The sequence below is a fragment of the Hylobates moloch genome, unplaced genomic scaffold (assembly GCF_009828535.3).
Source record: "Hylobates moloch isolate HMO894 unplaced genomic scaffold, HMol_V3 SCAFFOLD_6, whole genome shotgun sequence".
Taxonomy (NCBI): Eukaryota; Metazoa; Chordata; class Mammalia; order Primates; family Hylobatidae; genus Hylobates; species Hylobates moloch.
Genome location: NW_026652281.1, coordinates 123,909,641 through 123,931,386, shown reverse-complemented (window position 1 = coordinate 123,931,386; position 21,746 = coordinate 123,909,641). Strand labels below are relative to the sequence as shown.

General features: G+C 38.1%; 1 protein-coding gene across 16 annotated transcripts in view; it reads left to right on the top strand.

Moving 5' to 3' along the window:
- The window catches only part of PPP2R2B (protein phosphatase 2 regulatory subunit Bbeta), a 503,044-nt gene that overhangs the window by 287,730 nt on the left and 193,568 nt on the right, over window positions 1-21,746 (top strand). Inside the window, exon 2 of one of the 16 annotated variants that reach the window (XM_058439989.1) lies at window positions 18,607-18,659. The exons of 14 other annotated variants lie outside the window; for them this stretch is intronic. In XM_058439989.1, coding sequence (XP_058295972.1) covers window positions 18,607-18,659 — 53 coding nt within the window. Of the gene's footprint in view, window positions 1-14,742; window positions 14,798-18,606; window positions 18,660-21,746 lie in introns of those variants that run through there. One more of the 16 variants, XM_058439992.1, reaches the window with a different exon arrangement.

The window sequence follows — 21,746 nt, the reverse complement described above, 5'->3', positions numbered from 1 at the left end:
GCAAATGAAGAAGAATTAGAGGGTAAAAGCCAATTAGAGGCTCAAAACCAGACTCACCAAGTCCCCAAAGATACTAGGGATAAAAACGGAAAGCTCCTGAGAAGGAGACTAAAAATAAGACAAATGCCTGTCTGGGATGGAGTAGTTACGGGAAGGGAGACTCTGAAAGGAGATTGACGGTTTGTCTATTTCTCAGCCTGTACCTGAGACAAGCTCCAGTTTTCTGCCGTATTCATGGCACTTACTGGCACTTGTGGCTGCACAGCTCCCTGCCAACCTCTGAACTCCAGGAGCTAAGCCAGCCGTCTTTAGGCAGCCTCTTTCTTGCTTTCAAAAGGAAAATTGCAGTTGTGCGTTGGAGTCCTGAGCCCCAATTAACATGTCAGGCTCTGGAACAAACAAATACAGATAACAAAGAGGGAGATAATGTTTTAAAATTAGGTTCTCAGGAGTCCCCCATTAATTTGGAGCTCGCCAGACAGTTACTGCATGTTCAATAAATATCATTTGATGACAATAATGTGCTTAGCTGCTGGTAGTCGGAGATGCCCAGTTGATAGGTCTCTTTAAGTACGAGGTTACAAATATACCTTGTTATATCATACTCAGCACAGATGCAGTGTCTTTCAGCTTTACAGCTTTTGTATTAATCCCTCCAGAGGCCAGAAAGATGGGTGTTATCATCCTCCTGCTAAAAATAAAAGAAAGCAGGCAAGTTGGTTTGAAAAATCCAGATGGTGAGTTCAGGATACATGGACTCACTGTATAATGTTCAGTACACACAAAACCACTGCATAATCAAATACACTATGTAAATACCCAGAGGTTGTTTAGCAGGGTAGCTTGTGGAAATGAAAAAATTAGCAATAGTGGCATGGATTTTTTTAAAAAGCAATTATTTGCTTTATGTGATGACAAGAATCCACAGATGGTGCATCCTTAAGTTCTTGAGTGTCTTGAAAGCTAAAGCACGATTGTAGTCACACTACAAATAATAGCTGAAAAGGGGTATGTGAGAGCCCTTTATTCTGCTGATTGCAGTGGAACAGTGCCTGTTATTGTATGGATTGGAGCATTTTCATGCTGTGAGGACACAGTGGGAACGTTGAGAGCTAACAAAGGGTCAACTCCCAAAACTTTTGGAAGAGTTTAGCTGATTTACTACTTCCACCTTAAAAGGTGGAGAACTTATGGGATGGAGTTACAGGCTGGTGAAATCAAGCTGATTCTTCCCATTGCCAATGGTGGTATATTAAGTCACTCTCACTACTATAAAAGTTCAGAGTGTACCTTAATTAGTAGCAGTAATCACAAGGTGATGGTACTCACTAGGAATCAATGGCCTAACTAAGAAAAAACGTGTGCTTCCTGGCCAGATTTAGAAGCTACAAAACAAATAATGCTTTTTGGCAGTGGTAACTGGGAACAGAGGCTTCCTAAATTTGGCTTGATTAGTTTCCTTTTCTACCCTAGGTTTGTAAATAGGACTTCCCAAATTATACATTTGTTCATTCAGCAAATCCTTATTAATCATCAATTATAAGCCAGGTCCTCTGCTAGGTATTTGTTGGAGGAATAGTATATTCTGTGGTTTATCTTTAGCTCAGAGATTTTGTCTTATTTGCCTTACCTTTCCCCAGGGCCCTTGGCACAGTATATGGCACATTGTGGGCACTCTGTGAGTGTAAATTAAAAGAAGAAGAATGTTTTGCCATTTGTAGCTACTAGAGCAGTCAGATGCCACGGAAGTGGTGTTCTATCTCATAACAACTTAAACTTATCACTTGGTAAAAACTGCATTGCACATAGTCAGGCCAGGTGGGTGGTTTTAAGTTCTGCTCACTCTATCCTTCGTGATGACTTCTGTTTGTGATGACTCGAGGAACAGATGTGTATACACTTGGACGTATGGGAGCATACATGAACCTATCATGAAGATACTCTTCTTTTCATTGCCCAATTGGATAAGAACAAGATGCCACTGCATTTTAAAAACCTCCTCAGATGTCAGATCATTGCAATGACGTTTTTATATGGGTGTTATCTGTTGGTGTACCATTGTTTGAGTCAGCAGCAAAACACACTGAATGCCTACAGTGGAAGAGGTGAAACAGAGATGCTTATTAGGCAGTAACTAGGCAGCTGAGTTCAATAGTGACAAAAAGTAGGGATAGTCTACATGCAGGCATGTTTATACCTAGTTGAGCATAGATAAAAATGTGCATAGATAAAAATGATAGTCGCTAATGATGGCAAAGAATTTTTATCATGTGCCAGATACTATACTGGTCATTTTATGTGCGTTATTCCATTGAATCTTCTGTTTTTTAGTCATGCAAATTGACTTTTTCAGCTTTGAGATGTAATTGACAAAACAGTTTGTATTTAAGTTGCACAACCTGATGTTTTGATATACTATACCTAGTGAAATGAGTCCACAATGAAGCTAATTAACATGTCTATCACCTCACGTGGTTCTGTTTTGTGTTTTTTTTTTTTTGCTTTGTGCATATGTGATGAGAATAACATCTACTCTTAGCAAATTTCAAGTATGTAACACATTACTAACTGTAGTCACCATGCTGTATATTAGGTCTCTGGAATTTATTAGGCCAACAGCTCCCCAAAACCTCACTCCTCAACCCTGATAACCACCCTTCTAGTCTGTTTCTATGAGTTCAACTTTTTTAGATTTCCCATATAGGTGAGATCATGCAGTATTTGTCTTTCTGTGTGTGGTTCATTTCATTTAGCATAATGTATTAGGTTCTTCCATGTGGTCGCAAATGGGAGGGTTTCCTTTTTTAAGGCTGAATAATATTTGTTTTGCATGTATACCACATTTTCTTTATTAATCTGTTGATAGACACAAGTTGTTTCTATATCTTGGCTATTGTGAATAATGCTGCAATTAATATGGAATTTTACATATCTCTTCAAGATAGTGATTTTATTTCCTTCGGATATATACTCAGAGGTGGGAGCCTATCTAATCTCCTTAACAGTCCTTATGAGGTGGGTACTTTCACCAGCCCCATTTTATAGATAAAGAAACTGATAACCTGCTTATGACCATGCAATTAAGAACCCATTTTCTAAATCACTACACTAAATTACTATGTAAACATTTAACATAATGTGATTAAGAAATTATTTCTTCTTTGCCCCCATATTTTCATTTTGCACAAAAAAATAGGGGGCAGGAGGAAGAAACCACTATTTGTTGTCTTGGTTTTCCTGTTTTAGAAATTAGTCCATTCCCATTTGATTGCCTCCCAGTGGAACCAATAAATTGGATGAATCAGTGGTTCTGGAAAAATTCTTAAAATAAAACTGCACCATATTAATATGATTAGTCATATCACTAAAATAGAGACAATTCATAAGGACTGTTTTCAAAACCCTAAGTAAAAACATAAAGCAATAGGATGTGCAAACAGTTGGTAATGGCATTTGGTATTGCAGGAAATCATTTGTGCAGTTACCTTTGATTCAAACCAAATTGGAAGCAAATATCAGCTCTTTTTTCCATGTTTTTCTGGGCTTACTCAACTGTAGAATTATTGGAGTTATATGCGCATTTCTGAGAAGCTCTGTACTTGTCTATTTAGTCAGAACTAAAAAGGAAGTGGGCATTCATAGCAACCCATTTTATTTATAGCTCTGCTGTGGCAGTTTATTGTAAGTACAGTCACTTGTTAGCGTAAGTTAAAAGCTATTACACTTTGATTACAACTATCATTAGGTAAAGTTATCTGAATAAGCTTGGGTCTCCACTGACAAATGAAAGATGTAAATTTCTCACACAGTTTTAATGAGTAATTAGTGCAGACCTACCATTTGCTCTGCAAAGTTCAAGATTATTTTATTTACTAACATGGCTAAATAAAAGAAGATCAATTTCAGTTCAAGTAGGAAATTGATTATGGTTGACAGAAGACTGAAGACCTTCATAAAGAGTATCAAACTATTTTTTCAAGCTAAGCTGTAGTCATTAGCCATGTGCAGATATCTTTCTTCAGTCACAATCCTATTTGTGAAGTTAAGATAAAGGCCAATTTTATTGGTCTTTGGGGATGGAGAGTTATTGGACAGAGTCAAACTAAGTCTGTTTCCTATAGTAGCATTTCTCAAAAAGTGTTCAGAATTTCCTGAGACGTGTCAAAATGAAATTTCTGAGCTCTACTCAATATCTACTGAATCAATGTCTAGGCATGGTCACCTAGAAAGCTGCATCTAGTGAATTTGACTAAGTGTGGGGACCACTGAGCAAACTGGTCTCCCTGTGTTTAGATACCTCAGCCCTTACCTTTGTCTCAGCATTGTAGTTGCAGCTCAGTATAACCCTAGAGACAGGGAACTTAATTCTTTTAGCTCTGTTGCCCACACTTAGGTCCTTTATACCTTCCTTATTTCTAACCCTAAACATGTATCAGCTGATTTAAAAATTCCACTTGGGAATAGGCAGCAATATTGGGTGACAGGAACACCGACTCTAGAGTCAGACTGCCTGGGTTTCAGTCCCAGCTCAGCTATTTATGTCTTTATACACAGCTGAGCATATATGCTCTTGGCCAAGCTGTTGTGTGATCTTAACATCCATGAGCCTCGATTTCCTTGACTGTAAAATTAGGATAACAATAACTGACTTAACAAGGTTATAGGGATTAAATAAGTGACTTAAATGAGTTAGTACTTGGATCCATTCTTATTTACAATTCTCCCTTTCTTATTTCATCTACTCTTGTGACTTGAAATAGTATCTATATGTCAACAACTCCAAAATTCATGTTTTTAGTCCAGTCCTGAATTCCATATTTTCTTATGCAACTGCTGCTTCAAAATTTCTATTTGAATGTCTAATAAAATATCGCAGACTTAATATTTCCAACTGAACTCCCGATCATCTCCTGAACGAACCTTTTTCACCTACAACTGTCCCTTCCTCAGTTGATAATAACTTCATCCTTCTAGTTCTTCAGGCCAAAAACCTTGCATTCATTCTTTATTCACACTTCACATGCAATGCATCAGAAAATCATATTGGCTCTATTTTTAAAATCTACCCAGAATCTAATCTTTTTTCGTCACTTCCACTGCTACCGTGCTGATGCAAGCAAGTATCTAACGTACGTTGTTGTAGCAGTTCCCTGCTTCCACTTTTACCACTGACCCCCAAATCTCTTCTCCACACAGTAGCCATATTGATTCCTATAAAAAAATTAGGTCAGATCATGTCACTCTTCTGTTCAAAATCTTTCAATGACTCCCGACCTCACCCAGTGTAAAAACGGGCCCTTATGATGGCCTCCAAGACCCTACATCATCTGTCCTTTGGTTTATTCTCTAACCTCACTTCCTACTGCTTTCTGCCTGTCCCGTAGCCTTCTTGCTGCTGCTTGAACTCCCCAGTCTGGAAGGCCTTAACATTGGCAGTTTCTTCTACCTGGGCTGCTCTTCTTCCAGACATCTTCATAGCCACTTTCCTTACTTCTTCAAGTCTTTAAGTGTTGCCTTTTCAATGAAGCCTTTCTCGAGTACCTATTTGAAATTGCAGTCCCCTTGCACCTTTAGCCTTTCTGATCTGCCTTAACCTATTCTGCTTCTCCATAGTCGCCTTCTTACATACTACATACTTTACTTATTTATTGTTTGTTACATATCTCCCTCCACCAGAATCTGTGTTCCAAAAGGACACTTGTTTGTTTTGTTCATTGTTATACCCCCAACATCCTAGAACAGTACTTGGCATATAGTAAGTGGTGGTCAACTACATGTTGAATGGATGAATGCATGAACAATGTGGCATTGACTTAGAAGATAATTTATAATTTCCCACAGATTTTTGGCTGGGCTCTTGAACTATTTAACATTTTGTCACTGTATTGGCCAGTAATTTTTTGGTTAAACAGGCTAAAAAATTCTACTAAAAGTTTGCTTAATCAAAAATTAGGTACACACACCTTAAAAGATCTAAAGAACACTAGTTTTGAGTAAGGCTTGATCTAGAGCCTAGCTATGTCACCCAGGTTCAATAGTCTCTGTCCTCTGCTTTCTATGTAGACCCAGCAGCTGTTCCAGCCTCTTTGTGGTAGAAAATTGTCTGCCATAGTGCAGGGTTCCACATCTCCTTAAACCCTTAGGAAACATCTCCTAACATCTCATTAGCTCTGTTTGGATTCTGTGCTTATCCCTAAATCTATTCCCTATATTCGGTAAGATGGAATATCTGATGAATTAGGCCAATTAAGGCCTCATTCTCATGTGGAGGGAGGAATCAGCACCTCTCAAATTTTACTTGAGGATAAGAAAAGGGAAAGTTGGGATTATTGGCAGAAGAAGAAAAGAATGGGTTGCTGGGAGACAGCCAGTGGTCTGGTATAATAAATAGTAGTGAGTGTGTGCTTATTAAATTAAATATGGTAGCATAAGGTTTGGGGATTCAAGCCAAAATAACATATGGAAGAACTGATGGATTTCTTCATTCATTCAAGAAGTGGAATAGCATCTGCAAAAGCACAGAGGTATGAAAATGTTTGACATGTTTGGAGAGCTTTGAGGAGTGAGTGTGAAGAGAGTAAAAGTAATATGTTGGAATCTTCTCAATGTAGCAGTGAAAATCTGGACCTAACTCTCATTGGTCCAAGTTGGATTTTTTTTAATGCCTGAACCAATCACTGTTGCCAGGGGCAGGGAATATGCCGATTAGCTCAGACCTGTAAGCTGTACAAACGCACATGCACACGTGCACATACCACACACACATACACACAGCAGATTGGACTGAAAAATGAAAAATAATATTTTCTTAATAGAAAAAGGGGGAATCGACACTGAGGAGTTATAAGAAGCAGAAAAAGATTGGCAAAATATCTCAGAATAGACCAATGGACTAAGAAATAGCAGTATGATAGTTACATGACATTGAACGTGGTGCTAAGGTAAGATATGGTGTGATAGTTGTAAAATTCCCTGCCACTTTTCAAAAAGACCCACACCATTCTACTCCCTACTTTTTGTGTTATATATATATGTCCTTCCAAAGGACACAAGCAGAGAAACAGGTCCTAAAAGACAGGTGACTGGGCATAGTTGAGTCCTTCCTTTGCAGGTAGCCTCTCTTTGCCTTTTCTTCTTTTTCATCTTCCTTTGGGGTGTTTTGAATGGAGGAAAAGAAAGCCTAAACATTGACGAATTTGCAGCATTGGTTGTGACTTTTGTCCTTTCTGCTCCACTTGTGTATCTACTCTAGTTCAGAATCAAAATGTGAAGGTCTGACTTTTCCTCAAGAGTTCAATTTATTCTGCCCCCAAAACACTATCCCACTTGCTTCCTCCTCTCTTCAGTGCTAAATGGAATGTGGACAATCATAATATAATGTTTCACTCTTCTTGCCATTGTAGGATTTTCAGAGAAGAAAATCTAGGTGTCTGAGGCAAAAGAAAGAGAGTGTGAGGTTTATCACAGGTGGATTTATCCTTGGGAGGGATATTAGGCAATGCTGCCTTATGGCTCAGTGCAGGTGTGCTCAGAGGTGAAGACAGACATTGGGGTATCTTTCTGTTCTTGTTCCAAGTCCCCATCATATGCTCATCCCCCTTTGTGCACTGATCTCTGTTGCCTTGCTGGCGTAATTAAGCGCTCCCAATGCTACTGCCCCAGTTTCTAGTCTGTGGGTAGAAAGAGCTGCCCTCACCCGTGCCAACCCCCCAGCATGTTCCCTCATTAAATCGGGCATATGCTAATGAAGTGTGAAAATCAGCCAAATAACAACTCTTTCTAATCACTTAAGGTCCCAAGAGCAAAGGGCTTTTCTTTTTCCTTTTCTCCTAATTTTGGGGTCGTTGTTATGATTTTCAAGCCAATCGGAAGCACAATTCTCTGGTGTTTCTCCTCTCCCAGTTCCCTTCCACAGAAATGAGGGTAATTGGCATTTTCACTTCTACCTCAAGTGAGAAGAGTCTTCAGGAAAACCAGTGACCCACTGTGCCCTTTTCATTTGCATCTGGGGCTGGATAATCCCTAATTTTACATTCATACACAGAGCAGTCCCGAAGGGCAATTAACTAGACTACATTATTTCCTGCCCCCTGGAGGGCTAGTGTTTGAGAACATTTCCCCCAGAGATGGGGCATGTCAAGGCCCTTGTGTTGTGATTACATTTTACCTCTGCATTTCAGTCAACTTCCCTGAGACTTTGCCCCTCTACCCATTATCCTTGCAGACCTGGTTATGTTCTCTGTCTCCCTGATCTGGCCCCTGCCCGCCTGACCAACTGCTACATCTGGCCATTTGCACATCTCTCTTCTCTCTTCTTGGAAAGCTTTATCCACAGACATTCTTATGTCTGGTCTCTTTTTATCCTTCACATTTAGGCTCAGTTGTCACTCCTCAGAGAGGTCAGCCCTGACCACCAATTTAATATTAAATCCAATCCATTATCATTATCTTATACCACCTCCTGTTTATTCCCTTCAGAGCCCCCATCACTGATACAGTCCTATTTCTTAGATGTATTGCCTCTCTCTCCTTGAGGGCAGGGACCATGCCCATGACTGTCTTGTTTGCCATAACATCACCAGTAAATGCTCAGTAAATGTCTTTGCGTAAATCAACAGTGCTTTCCGCGTACCTTTGAGTGATTTTCATGTTGAAGTATAAGGTTTTATTTCGTTGGCTGTTTCACCTGAGACTCTTTGCTCCAGAGATTTTGTTGTATTTTTTGTATTTATATTTGCTTTTCTATGTTAAGCATGTGCGATAGCTATATTATTAATACTGACCATGTTATTCGATTCTAAAATCATTGATGATAGTGAACATGTTACTGAAGGTTTTATGGAGAGACTGAAAGAGTTGTGTCACATACAACATCTTTTTTCTTTTCCAAATCTTACCCATTTGCCCCCCAAGTTTTTGGCTATTTTCTCTTGCCTTTCCACCCACATATTCACTCAGAAATCCTCCTTCCTACTCTTTTGTCAAGACACAATCAGCTGTTGCCCTCGGATTCCACCCTACAGAGCAAAACAAAAGCCTCACAGTGATCTCAACAGTGGCCACCTTTTTTTCCTGGAGTACGCTCCTTAGGGACCTGAGTTCATTCCAACATATTTGAATGAATAAATCACTGCATAGATGTTATCTTGGTCCCAACTGATCTGAGCCCTTCTTTCATTTTATTCATCTATTCAACAAATATTTACCAATGTTTGTGCCAGGTGCTGGGGTACAACAGTGAGCAAGATTGATTTGCTGATGCTAACGTCTCTGGAAGAAACTGAGAGGGATGAATGAATTTAGAGGTCTGTGTGAGTCAAAACCCCAAGGCAGAGAGTTTTGTTTCTGTTGTTGCAGAGTGTTTAATTGTAACCCAAAGGATTATATTTAAAGAGTACCCTTCACCATAATTTTTGTTGTTGTGTTGTTGAGATAGAGCCTTGCTCTGTCGCCCAGGCTGAAATGCAGTGATGCACGATCTCGGCTCACTGCAACATCTGCCTCCTGGGTTCAAGGGATTCTCTTGCCTCAGCCTCCCAAGTAGCTGGGATTACAGGCATGCGCCACCACGCCTGGCTAATATTTGTATTTTTAGTAGCAACGGGGTTTCGTCCTGTTGGCTGGGCTGGTCTTGAACTCCTGGCCTCAGGTGATCTGCCCACCTCGGCCTCCCAAAAGTGCTGGGAGGCATGAGCCACTGTGCCAGCCTCACTGTAGATTTTTAAAGTAATTTTCCAAATTACTTAATGTCAAGATTGTAGGTTGCTCTGTCCAACCTAAACCTCCCTACTTTGGAGGTTACTGTTCCCTTTTTTTTTTTTTTTTTTTCTTTAAACCAGGGTATGCTAAAAAAAAAAAAAAAAAAAAAAAAAAAAGTGGTTGGTGAGTGTGGAATTTACCATTATCCCCAAAATTTGGGCAGAGAAGATTGAAGCCGAGCTATATTTTTTTGCAGTCTAACAGGGATTTTTTTTTTCTTCCTCCTCCAAGACAAAATATAGCTAGACTCAGTAGAAGACACTATGTAGCCGAACCACATGAGAAAACTGGAGGCAACTTGCGCAAACGCTCACACAACAGCCTGGAGGAGGCAGAGGGAGGGATTCTCATTTCCACCTGGAAAATCAGGCTTCCACCAAGCCTGCTCAGTTTTGACTTTGCCTCCGAAAGCAGACATGAGAAAGACAGTTTGTCACTCAACTCCTTAACTATAGTAGAGAGAGAAATTTAAAAGCCAAAAATGCAGTGTTTCTTTGAAGCAGCATGTTATTATCACACCTGTTAAGATTTGAGCCTAAAGAAAGAAAGAATAGGCTGGACATGGTGGCTCATGCCTGTAATCCTAGCACTTTGGGAGTCCGAGGTGGGTGGATCACCTGAGGTCAGGAGTTCGAGACTAGCCTGGCCAACATGGTGAAACCTCATCTTTACTAAAAATACAAAACTTAGCCAGGCATAGTGGTGTGTGCCTGTAGTCCCAGGTACTCAGGAGGCTGAGGCAAGATAATCACTTCAATCCGGGAGGTGAAGGTTGCAGTGAGCTGAGATCACCCCATTGCACTCCAGCCTAGGTGACACAGTGAGACTCCATCTCAAGAAGAAAGAGAAGAGAGAAGAGAAGACAAGAGAGAAGGGAGAGGGGAGAGGAGAGAGGGGAGGAGAAAAGAGAGGAGAGGAGAGGAGAAGAGAAAAGAGAGGAGAGGAGAGAAGAGCTCTGGTGGCCCAAGATCTGAACTCTCTCTACAGAAGGCTTTTGTGCAGCCAGTTAAAATATTTTAAACGAGTTGCCAACATTTGAAAAACATACAATTTTTAAATGTTAAAAAAAATCTATATGTCTGTCTTCCCTTGACAAATCTGATCCTGTGGCCACAGTGTGTACATGTAGCCTTCATGACCACAGTTAGCTGGAGTTGGCCAATAGTGATCACCCTGTAGATCATGTAGGAGTATTCTAGGTTGCCATATTTCCCTTCCAGCCTGCTCCCCTCATGGAGATTATCTGCCTGGCATCTGAGTTTGCAACCCTCAAAAAAGACCATGGCAAGGAAAATAATAGGGCAGTTGTAAGCACTATTTTTGTGAGTGTTTGATTTTTGACAAATCTAAAGTTTAAATCCCACATCTGCTACTAAAGATCCACGTGGCCATAGGAAAATCCTTAATCTCTCTATGCTTCAGTTTTTTATCTGTAAAATAGGGATTTATTATGAAAAATGAACAAGATAAACCCTAAAGTGTTATGCATTCGACTGGAATTATTATAAGCATAGATAACAAGAGTTGTCGTTAGCTTCATTATAAAAAGCTTCCGGAGATGATTGAATTAAAGAAAATTTTAGAGGCCTCACCTTTTTATTGCTTTCAGGAGACTTTGTCTTTCTCTAAAGATTGATCTGTAATAAAAAGGAACTTGCTAGATTACATCATACCCAAATGTGTCTTCATTTTTTTCCCTACCAGTTTGGGAGGTTGTGGAGAGAACCAGAGAGAATTAAACCAATATCATGTCTTTCCAAATGGTACCAAGAAGGATTAATATGGGCAAAGGACTAAAAGAGTTTATACACAAACAGAAAAGAGTTATAAATTAAGAGCTCAGAGAAAGCAGAGGGCAATGTAAATGTCTTAAATTGTCTGGAAGTAACCTGGCCCCCATGAACAGCACTTCAGTGATAGTTGGTGGTTGTCAGGAGGCCCAGGTGGGTACAACCAGGGGTTTCAGGAAGTGGCAGCATCTGTCTTCCTTATCAGGATGTGGGATAATCAGGAAGGTGCCAACTTCATAATTGGCACCTGGCTGTCTCCAGGAGCACTTCACTTGGCAACCTGGGTGAACCATGACAATGCATTTAGTGTTTCCTGATGTGTGTATCACAGAACAGTTGGGTGGAGGAAACTGTCTAGAGTTATCCTAAAGCTCAGAAATGACCCTTGAAATGAGTCTTTCTCAATAGTATTCTACATATCTTGAGTGATTCTTTTTTTCCTTCGGTTTGTTATAGTTTTATTGATATATAGTAATTGTTCATATTTATGGGGTACATGTGATATTTTGATACATGCATACAATGTGTAATCATCATATCAGGGTAACTTGGGATATCCATCACCTCAAAGATTTATTATTCCTTCATGTTGAGAAGATACCAAATCTTCTCTTTTAGCTATTTTTAAATATATAATAAATTATTGATAACCATAGTCACCCTGCTGTGCTATCGAACACTAGAACTTATTTCTTCTATCTGACTATATTTTTGTACTCATTAATCTACCTCTCTTTATTCTCACCTCCCCTATGCCCTTCCTAACCACTGGTAACTGCCACTCTACTATCTACCTCCATGAGATCAACTTTTTTAGTTCCCACGTATCAGTGAGAACATGCATATATCACTATTTCTTGATATATACATTTAATATCTTTCTATTAACTCCTCAACTGTGAAAAATAAGGATTTACTTCCATAACTTATCTGACTTTTTAAAAATGACTCCATTCTGATTTTTGCCAGTTACTATTTTAGTTCCGTTGCTTGCCTTTGTAAGTTTAAATGTCACCATGAAACTTCTATTTCTTGTTTCACCAACTTAAGCTATTAAGTTGTTTTTGTTTTTTGTTTGTTTGTTTTTGAGACAGGGTCTCACTCTGTTGCCCAGGCTGGAGTGCAGTGGTACAATCAAAGCTCACTGCAGCCTCCACCTCCTGGGCTCAAGTGATCCTCCTACCTCAGCCTCCCAAGTACCAGGGATTATAGGTGTACACTACCATGCCCAGCTAATTTTTGTATTTTTTTGTAGAGACAGGGTTTCACTATGTTGCCCAAGCTGGTCTTGAGATCCTGGGCTCAAGCAATCTGCCTGCCTCAGCCTCCTAGAGTGCTTGGGTTACAGGCATGAGACACCGTGCCTGGCCAGCTATTTTATCTTGACTTCCCACTGTGTTAGATGAGAATGTTAGCTCCCACTTCCTTCCTCCTTTTCTATACTCTTCCCCTTTTATATCGTCAGGGTTGATTGTGTTTATATTCTCTTTTGTAACCACTATTAAGGTGGAGGGTTTATTCAATGAGTTATCTCATAAAGTTGAAAAGCAATAAATAATATTTAAACAATTTACTTTTAATTTATTGCTAAGTAAAATAGAGTGCCACGATTGTACTTTATTCTCCATGGGTGTGATGCACTCTTGGGTGATTCTTATTTTCTATTTGCTTTTTTCTTTGCAATCATATATTCCAAAAGTTGATTCTCTGTCTATTTTATTCCTTTATAAATTGGTATCTAACTTATGTACGTCTAATCCTACAATTTCATGATTCTGACAAGTCAAGTATGTCTGATTCTGAACTCACCATGAAACTGATATTCTGTAAAGTTAACATAATAGAACCTTCTTTTCTGATGTGGAAATATTTATTTAACTAGAAAAATGAACAATATTTTAAAATCAACAGGGCAGTCATTCTTCTGAAGAGCTGAGATCCAGACAAAAAGAAATTGTATTGATATGTTTGCCAACTTGAACTAGCATTTTTAATAGTACATTTAAGACCAACCTACAGACTGTATATATTATATACGTTACAGATTGTATATATTTAGAATTCCAGTTCTAATTGATATTCATTCTGATTTACTATTACAAGAAGGTATGATATTTACTAAAGGTGTGAATAGGATAAATAAGATTATAGTGGGGTAAACACATCTAATAATCCCAAGGAATGTTGTGTTGAATCCATTTTCCCATCAGTGTTATAAGTGCCAATATATTTCTTAATCAAAATAGATCTGGAAGAATTTTCATTCACATCAATTTTGTAGGTGATATGGAAACATCCTTGACTTTAAAATAATGACTACATTTATTTTTTAAATACGTAAGAATCCAATCCAGTCATTTAGAGGACCGAGGCTGTCATCTTCTTACACTTTTAGTTGTGACTAAATTTTTGTTTTGTTTTGCTTCTATAGCTGTTTACTGAGAAAACCTTTGCATATCATGCATGCTATTTACAGAAAAAACTAGAAGTTGGAGACCATTTTGGGGAAAAATAGGCTGAAACATTCAATGTTATTATTCACAATTAAAGAGGGAACGGGTAAAATGTTAACCAGCTGAGGTTCTTTTTATTGCATAAGATTTTGGGGTACTCCAATCAATCCTTCACTATTTTGGTGCTGCTGCTTCCTTTGTGTGCCAAGTTTTGTAGGTCTGGGAATTACCTGCTAAGCTCATATAGACAGGTACACGCAGAAAGATATATACATACTCCTTCCTATCTTCCTTGATATTCTAATGTGATAAGTTAATAACGTCATTCTCCAAGGCAGAAGCACAGCCTTCTTGCTCCTCCTATCCCCCGATCAGACAGTAGCAAAACTTCTGCAGTGCTCTGGGATGGAACTGATATTTAGTGATTCAAGTCCTTGTTCCTCAGAGGCTTCATTTCCAGTTCATGGGAAATTCTCATAACATCTGTCAGAGACTTGCAAATGCGTTGTCTGCAATCTTGTATCTGTTGACCATTGTAAAGACAAGCATCCACCTCCAAGAAGTTCCTTTTGGGTGCTTTGTGTTAGAGGAGTGTCTTAAAAAAACTTACAGCCTCTGACATTAATTATTTTTTTAATAGCATGATGTTTAACTGACTATAAAAGTTGTATGGACTTTGGAAAACGAAGAAAATGCAAAAAGCATGAGTAGAAAAATTTTAAATTGCTTATGCTATTTAATCAACTAAAGAGAAAATGACAGGTTCAGAACAAGAGATGCTTAAAGCACCCAAAGGTATGTTTTGTGAACATTTTTGTGGAAATTATTATCTCTTTATTCAATGCATATATCTTTTAAATGAAATCAGGGCTTATGCTATACCACACTGTAACTTATGCAGAATTTGTAATGTTCACAGCATCTGAAAATCTTCATTTTAGTCCAGCTGATTATGCAGTGTACCCTGGGCCATAAATTAAACCTGGGGATGAGACTGACCATGCATGCTTCTGTATTAGGAATAGATCACACCTATGTCATCAAATACTCTTATATCACGTGACTTTCAGTAGTTTATAAAGCCCATGACATTAACCTTAATTCATTTAACCTATCCTCTATTCTCAGACATTTTATGGTTTTTAGTTTTTCAATATTCTTGAAAACTCTACCTACTTATTTTTTCGTATTTGGGGGAAATTCACTAAAAGCAGAATTTGAGCCAGTATATGTGATAGCAGGTTAAAGGATTTTTTTCCATATCGATTCTATGACACTCTTGTATTTCTAGCCACATTCCCCCTTCTTTCTCTCTCTCCTTTTCTACCTTCCTTCCCCCTCTGTTTGTCTCTCCTCTCTTCTTTCTTTTTCCTTCTTTCTTCTCTCCTTTTTCCTCTCCCTTGTTCTCTCTCTCACCCTTCTTCTCTCTCTCACCCTTCAATTAAGTTCAGGCATTTTATGTATTGAAATAACCAAGAAAAGTTCAGAAACCAAGGTGGTCACCATACATGAAGCATAGCTTGAAAAACTATGGATCAACTCTTTAAAAAAAAAAACGGGCAAGGAAAAAAACAACTATTGAGGACTGAGGTGTTAGGTTTGAAGAATATTATATCCTTTGCAATGTATGATGTGACTTGTGCAAGAATTAAAAATCAAGAGAGAGCAAACAGAAAAATTTGCTAATAACTGGAGGAATCAGGTAGTCATCACTCAGGCTGAAGTGAATTCCTGTGGGCCATCTCTTTGGGCTTTATAACTTTATAAATTGGTGGGTACCCCCCAGGAACAGCTGCTTTAGGGGAAACTTAGATGGTGAGTTTCCTGGATGAATATAGAAACTGGCATATTCTAAATGTAAAGACGGTTCAGAATGGTGTCTTTATTTTTATTTGAAACAACATGTTAAGATCCTCCATAGCTATAGGAGAGTTCTGTTCAACTATGACAATGGATAATGTAATAGTTCGTTCTTGCATTGCTATAAAGAAATACCTGAGACTGGGTAATTTATAAACAAAAAAGGTTTAACTGGCTCACAGTTCTGCAGCCTGTACAGGCAGCATGATGCTAGCATCTCCTCAGCTCCTGGGGAGGCCTCAGGAAACTTGCAGTCATGGTAGAGGGCAAAGGGGGAGCCAGTATTCAAATCGCTGGAGCATGGGTGGGGGAGGTGCTACACACTTTCAAACAACCAGATCTCAAAAGAGCTTACTATCGTGACAACAGTACCAAGGGAAATGGTGTTAAACCATTCAAAAGAAACTGTCCCCATGATCCTATCACCTCTCACCAGGCCCCACCTCTAACTTTACAGATTGCAATTCAATATGAGATTTGGTGGTGACACAGATCCCAATCATATCAGTTGGTGATGAATCTAGATTGATCCAAAATTTATTTCATTCCTAATGTCTTTCTTCCTTTATTTGACTTTCAGTTGGATTTAATCTGGTTGTAATATCCTGAAATATACTGTTTTCATAAAGTATCACACTGGGACAACTATGATTCTGTGAAATGTGCTGGTGGGCTACAGGAAAATTCATTTTTTTCACTGGAATTGATTAAGCAATACATACTTTTTGTCTAAAATTTTCTGTCTTTTTTTTTCTTAGCTCAGATCTCTTTTGTCCTGTTTTCATGAAAAATGCCTTGCCTGGGTATTATATGAAGCTAGGAATTTAGATGATATTTGAAATGCTTGCTTGAGCACCACAGTTTTTCAAATATCCAGATTTTTGTGTTAATGTAAACTCAATAACCAGGTGGTCGAGTGACTACACAAATTTGGATAGTTGGCATCAGACAGGCAAATGGAATATTCAAGTTGCCTTCTTCAAGGATACAGTTCAATATACACACTTTCACATCTGTGTGTCATTAGCTGAGAATTATGAGAGAGGCAGGGTAATGTAGTGGCTAAGAGCAAAGATTTAGACTTAGACACTACTGTTATGATGTGATTTGGGACAGGTTTACTTAGTGTATCTGTTTTAGTTTCTTCACTTATATCATGAGAATAATTATATATATATATATCATGGTGGCATTGTGTATGTAAGTGAAATAATTATATAGGAAGAAGTTAACATAGTCCAGAGCAAATAATAAATGCTCTGTCAATAGTGTTAACTGTATTAACTGATCTCATCATCATCATGTGAAATGTGGATGAGAATTGGAATAAAGTGGCTTAATTTGGCACTGAAAACTATATCTTTACAAAGCATAGGTATTCCTCTCCTTCTATGCAATTCTATCATGTGATGCCTTAGCCATTTTAGAAAGAGGTGAGATATATACAAATGAGTGACTGAGTGATCAAATGACATGAATACCAAAAATGCACTTCTGTATTCTAGATGGTGTTTGAAGTAGATCTTGAAGAACAGGCAGAGAGAGTTGTCATGGACTCATGGACTAGCAACTGAGGAAGAATATCTAACTAGAGGGGTCGCCAACAGCAAACAGCACAGGGGTTCCTAGTGATTAGTTTTCTTTTAATGTTATATATTCAACAGGTATTTCAGACTCTATTCTGGCCAGGCACTAGAACAAAGCCCATCTAATTTGGATATAGCATAGGCTGGAAAGGGGAATATGCCAAAGATAATTGTAGAAAATGTAATACTTAAAGTTTGGGCTTCATTCTGGCAAGTTGAGGGCGTCACTTTTGCTATCGGACAGTCAGCCTTTAAAGTCTGAATCAGTATTCACTGCTGTATTCTCTGTATTCCTCGTACCACAGGGCCTGGATGGAGGCATTCAGCAAACATTAGTTCTCAATTTTAGGAAGATAGCAACTATCATTTTTAATCTACTTTATTATTACTTTTCTGATCATATGAACATTGCCCGTTTTTTAAAATAATTTAATATATAAAATATCCCACAATCAATTCATGGACTCATGCATTCAACAGATATTTATTAAACATGTACTACTTCTCTGATTTTGAGGCACGAATCCCAGAGATAATTGGGGCTTTTTGTTTGTTTGTTTCTACCACAGCTCTACAAAGTGTTGGCCACATAATAGGTCCAAAATAAATTGTAGTCACATACAAAGAAACAAGTGTTTTACTGTAGTGGAGAAAAATTTAACCCCATGTTACATCATTGTTTTGTAATTTTGTGTTTCTAAAAACACTTAGTTTGAGCTACGCTATGGAATACAGAAAAAGCTACCTAATTTAGTGTCCAGAATCTCCAAATCTAACATAAACCAAAATTCTTCCCCTATATGTAACTCAAAAGCAGACTTCACCTTCATCCCCAGCTTCATCATATGTGTATTATTAATCCAGGAAATTATACTATGTATTACAGGCATTGAACTGAACAGAAGGGAGGAAGGCACACCCTACCTTATGCAGAGTCTATTTTAAATGTTTTCAGCATCTGAAAACCTTCATTTCAGACTAGCTAATTACACAATGCAACCTGAGCCATAAATTAAACCCAGGGATGAGACTATGACCAAGCATGCATCTATAATGTTTACGAGCTATAAGGTCATTGTAGAGAACAGCAAGGAACATAGTTGTAATAGACCGTTGGCCTCTAAGGAAATTATTAATTAAATTTTATCTTCTCCCCAGCATGCTTCAGTGGCACCACTATGAGTCTTTAGACCTGGGGAAACTACACCTCGGTAATAACCGGCCTTATCACCGGGCCGGCAGTCATTTAATACGCTTCTTTGTCTGACACCAATCATGAACTGCAGTGTGGGATGTCAAGGCTTCTGCAAATGCCAGTCGCACGCCTCACTGTACATCAGGCCCAGGGTTCAGATCTCATGATAGGAAATCCAAGAATCAACCGCCAGCAGAGTAATCTATTTTCTGGAAACAAGATGTGGACAGTCTCGTTTCCAGCACCCAGCCCCTTCAGTCTCCCATGTTATCTCTGAAAGAGTTAAAATCACTCTCGAAAGACCAAAGTGAAGAGATTCAAGTGTCACTGTGTTTACACCATCTAGATGGAGTGCTATTTTTGAGTCTTTGGCTTAAGGCGCAGACTTGACTGGGAAAATCAGAGCTGAAATGTCATTTCCAGCTACTTTCTTTGAGAGATTTCCCAGATGGATTGGCTCAGCCCACGAATCAAATGGCATTTTTGTTGTTGTTGTTTCTAACTGCTTGCTGTGTCAACCAGCTGTGTTCATCCTGCCCCACACTGGATCCCCCACATTAAATGTTTTCTGATCAGCTGGCAGCTGTTCTGAAGACACACAAAGCAGATTGGAGTCCGGCTCTGTTTTTCCATAGATGGGCAGCCCTGCCCCACTAATGGGGATTTAAGCATCTTCATTTTAGGCAAGACAGCAGGTAGAGAATATAAAGCACAGATGTGTTTGATTAGATTCTGAGTTTTCCAAATTGTTACTTAAATGTGCCTTCTGTGGCCCAGTTATGTATTCTGATGACTGTGCCATTTACCCCTGCTTTATAAGTTTGAGTCACTGACCCATCTCCTCTCTTCACAATCCCCTTTGTTATCAAAAACTTATGACACAGGAAATCTAGGAAGAGTGAAAATTCAACTCAGGAGACTGAGTTGAATGCCTGAAAGATGGTACTGTGGTACCATCAGTGAGACCAAGAATGAATAAGACACAGTCCCTAGGATGAAAAAATCAAGAAGTGACAACACTGGCAAATAGCCATGACAATTTTTGCCCAAATTGCCTCTGAGTAGGCTGCATATTTGAGGTTGACAGCATGTGTGGAAATTACACTCACATCTTTATTATGGCCTTCCTACTCGTGTCATATCCCTGGGTGTTCTCCTTGGAAACCCTTTTGTGAAGACAATTAGGGTTAGGAGAACTTTATTTTCCATATTACAATTTCATAGAGGAATCTGTTCCACTCTGAATTTTTAAAAGCCATTTTAAGGTGATCTGCTTTATGAAAACTGATAAGCTCTATGGAAATTTCAGGCAAGAGATTTATAACAAAGATTATTTTCGGTAGAGACATCACCAGACAAGAATAGTAAATTTTTATCAGGAATGCCAGAACCCAAATTGCCCTTTTCCATTGTCTCTGGAAAAAGGAAAATTGTTTAACCTTGGGAAAGTTTCTAGTTGTACACAATTCTCATAGAAGTTTAAACTCTTAAAAAGTGAAAGGCCTTTGAGACCCTCATCTTGTCTAACATCCTGCCATGTGTATAAATTCCTTCTACAATTTCCCTGCTGGGCTACCATACAATTTTTTACTAGTATCTTCAGTGCTGGGAATTTTTCTCTCGTAACAGTGCATTCATTTTTTTAAACATTTATAGACATGGATTAATATGTTTAGGTAGAACTGATACAAACAATTTAACCAATTACATTTTGCCTGCTCCAGCTATCTGGCCAAAAATATGTTTAAGTTCCAGTTTATAAAGGCCACTTTTCCTTTTCTCAATTGTGCATAGAAAAACTGAATCGTTTTGTATATGTCATAGTACGGTGCTATTACAAATGCCAACAATGATGTTTATAATAGACTTCTTAATTTGCCTTTTTACTGTGGTAAAATATATATAACATAAAATTTACCATTTTAACCACTTTTAAGTGCATATTTAGTGGCATTAATTACATTCACAGTGTTGTGCAATTATCACCATTATTTCTAAAAATATTCATTACCCCAAACAGGAACTGCACCCGTTAAGCGATAACTTCTCGTTTCTCCCTTTCCGTAGTCTCTGGTAACCTCTACTATATATTCTATCTCTATGAGTTTGCCTATTCTAGATATTTCATTCAAGTAGAATCATACAATAATTGTCTTTTTGTGTGTAACTTCATTCACTTAGAATGTTTTTGAGGTTCATCCATGTTTACCATGTATTAGAACTTCATTCCTTTTTATGGCTGGATAATATTTCATTTACATATGCACCACATTTTATTTATTCGTTTTTCTGTTGATGAACACTTAGGTGTTTCTACCTTTTGGTTATTGTGAATAATGCTGCATGAACATTGGTATATAAATATCTATTTGAGTCACTGTTTTCAATTATTTGGGATGTATGCCTAGGAGTGGAATTGCTGGGCCATATCCTAACTCTGTGTTTAACTTTTCAAGGATGAAAGCTGCACTATTTTACATTCCTTCCAGCAATGTGTGGGGATTCCAATTTTTCCACATCCTTGACAATACTTATTTTCCTTTTTAAAAATTATAGCCATCCTGGTAGATGTGAAGTAGTATCTTACTGTGGTATTTTTTGCATTTTCCTAATAATTAATAATGAGCATCTTTTCATGTACGTATTGGCCATTTGTATATCTTTTATAAAAAAAATCTATTCAATTCTTTTGCCCATTTTTTATTTGGGTTGTTTGTCTTTTTGTTGCTGAGTTGTAAGAGTTATTTTTATACTCTGGATATTAAACCCTTACCAAATGTATGATTTGCAAATTTTTTTTCCTATTCTGTGGGTTGTGTTTTCACTCTCTTGATAGTGTCTTTTGATATACAAAAATTTTCATTTTGGTGAAGTCCAATTTTATCTATTTTTGTTATTTTTACCTGTGCTTTTGATGTCATGTTAAAACTATTGCCAAATCTGACATCATACACATTTGCCATTATATTTTCTTGCAACAGTTTAATAGTTTCAGCTCTTAAATTGAAGTTTGTAGTTTATTTTGAGTTAATTTCTTGTTCATATTTGGGTAGGGCCCAACTTCATTCTTTTGAATGTGGATGTCTGGTTTTTCTAGCACCAT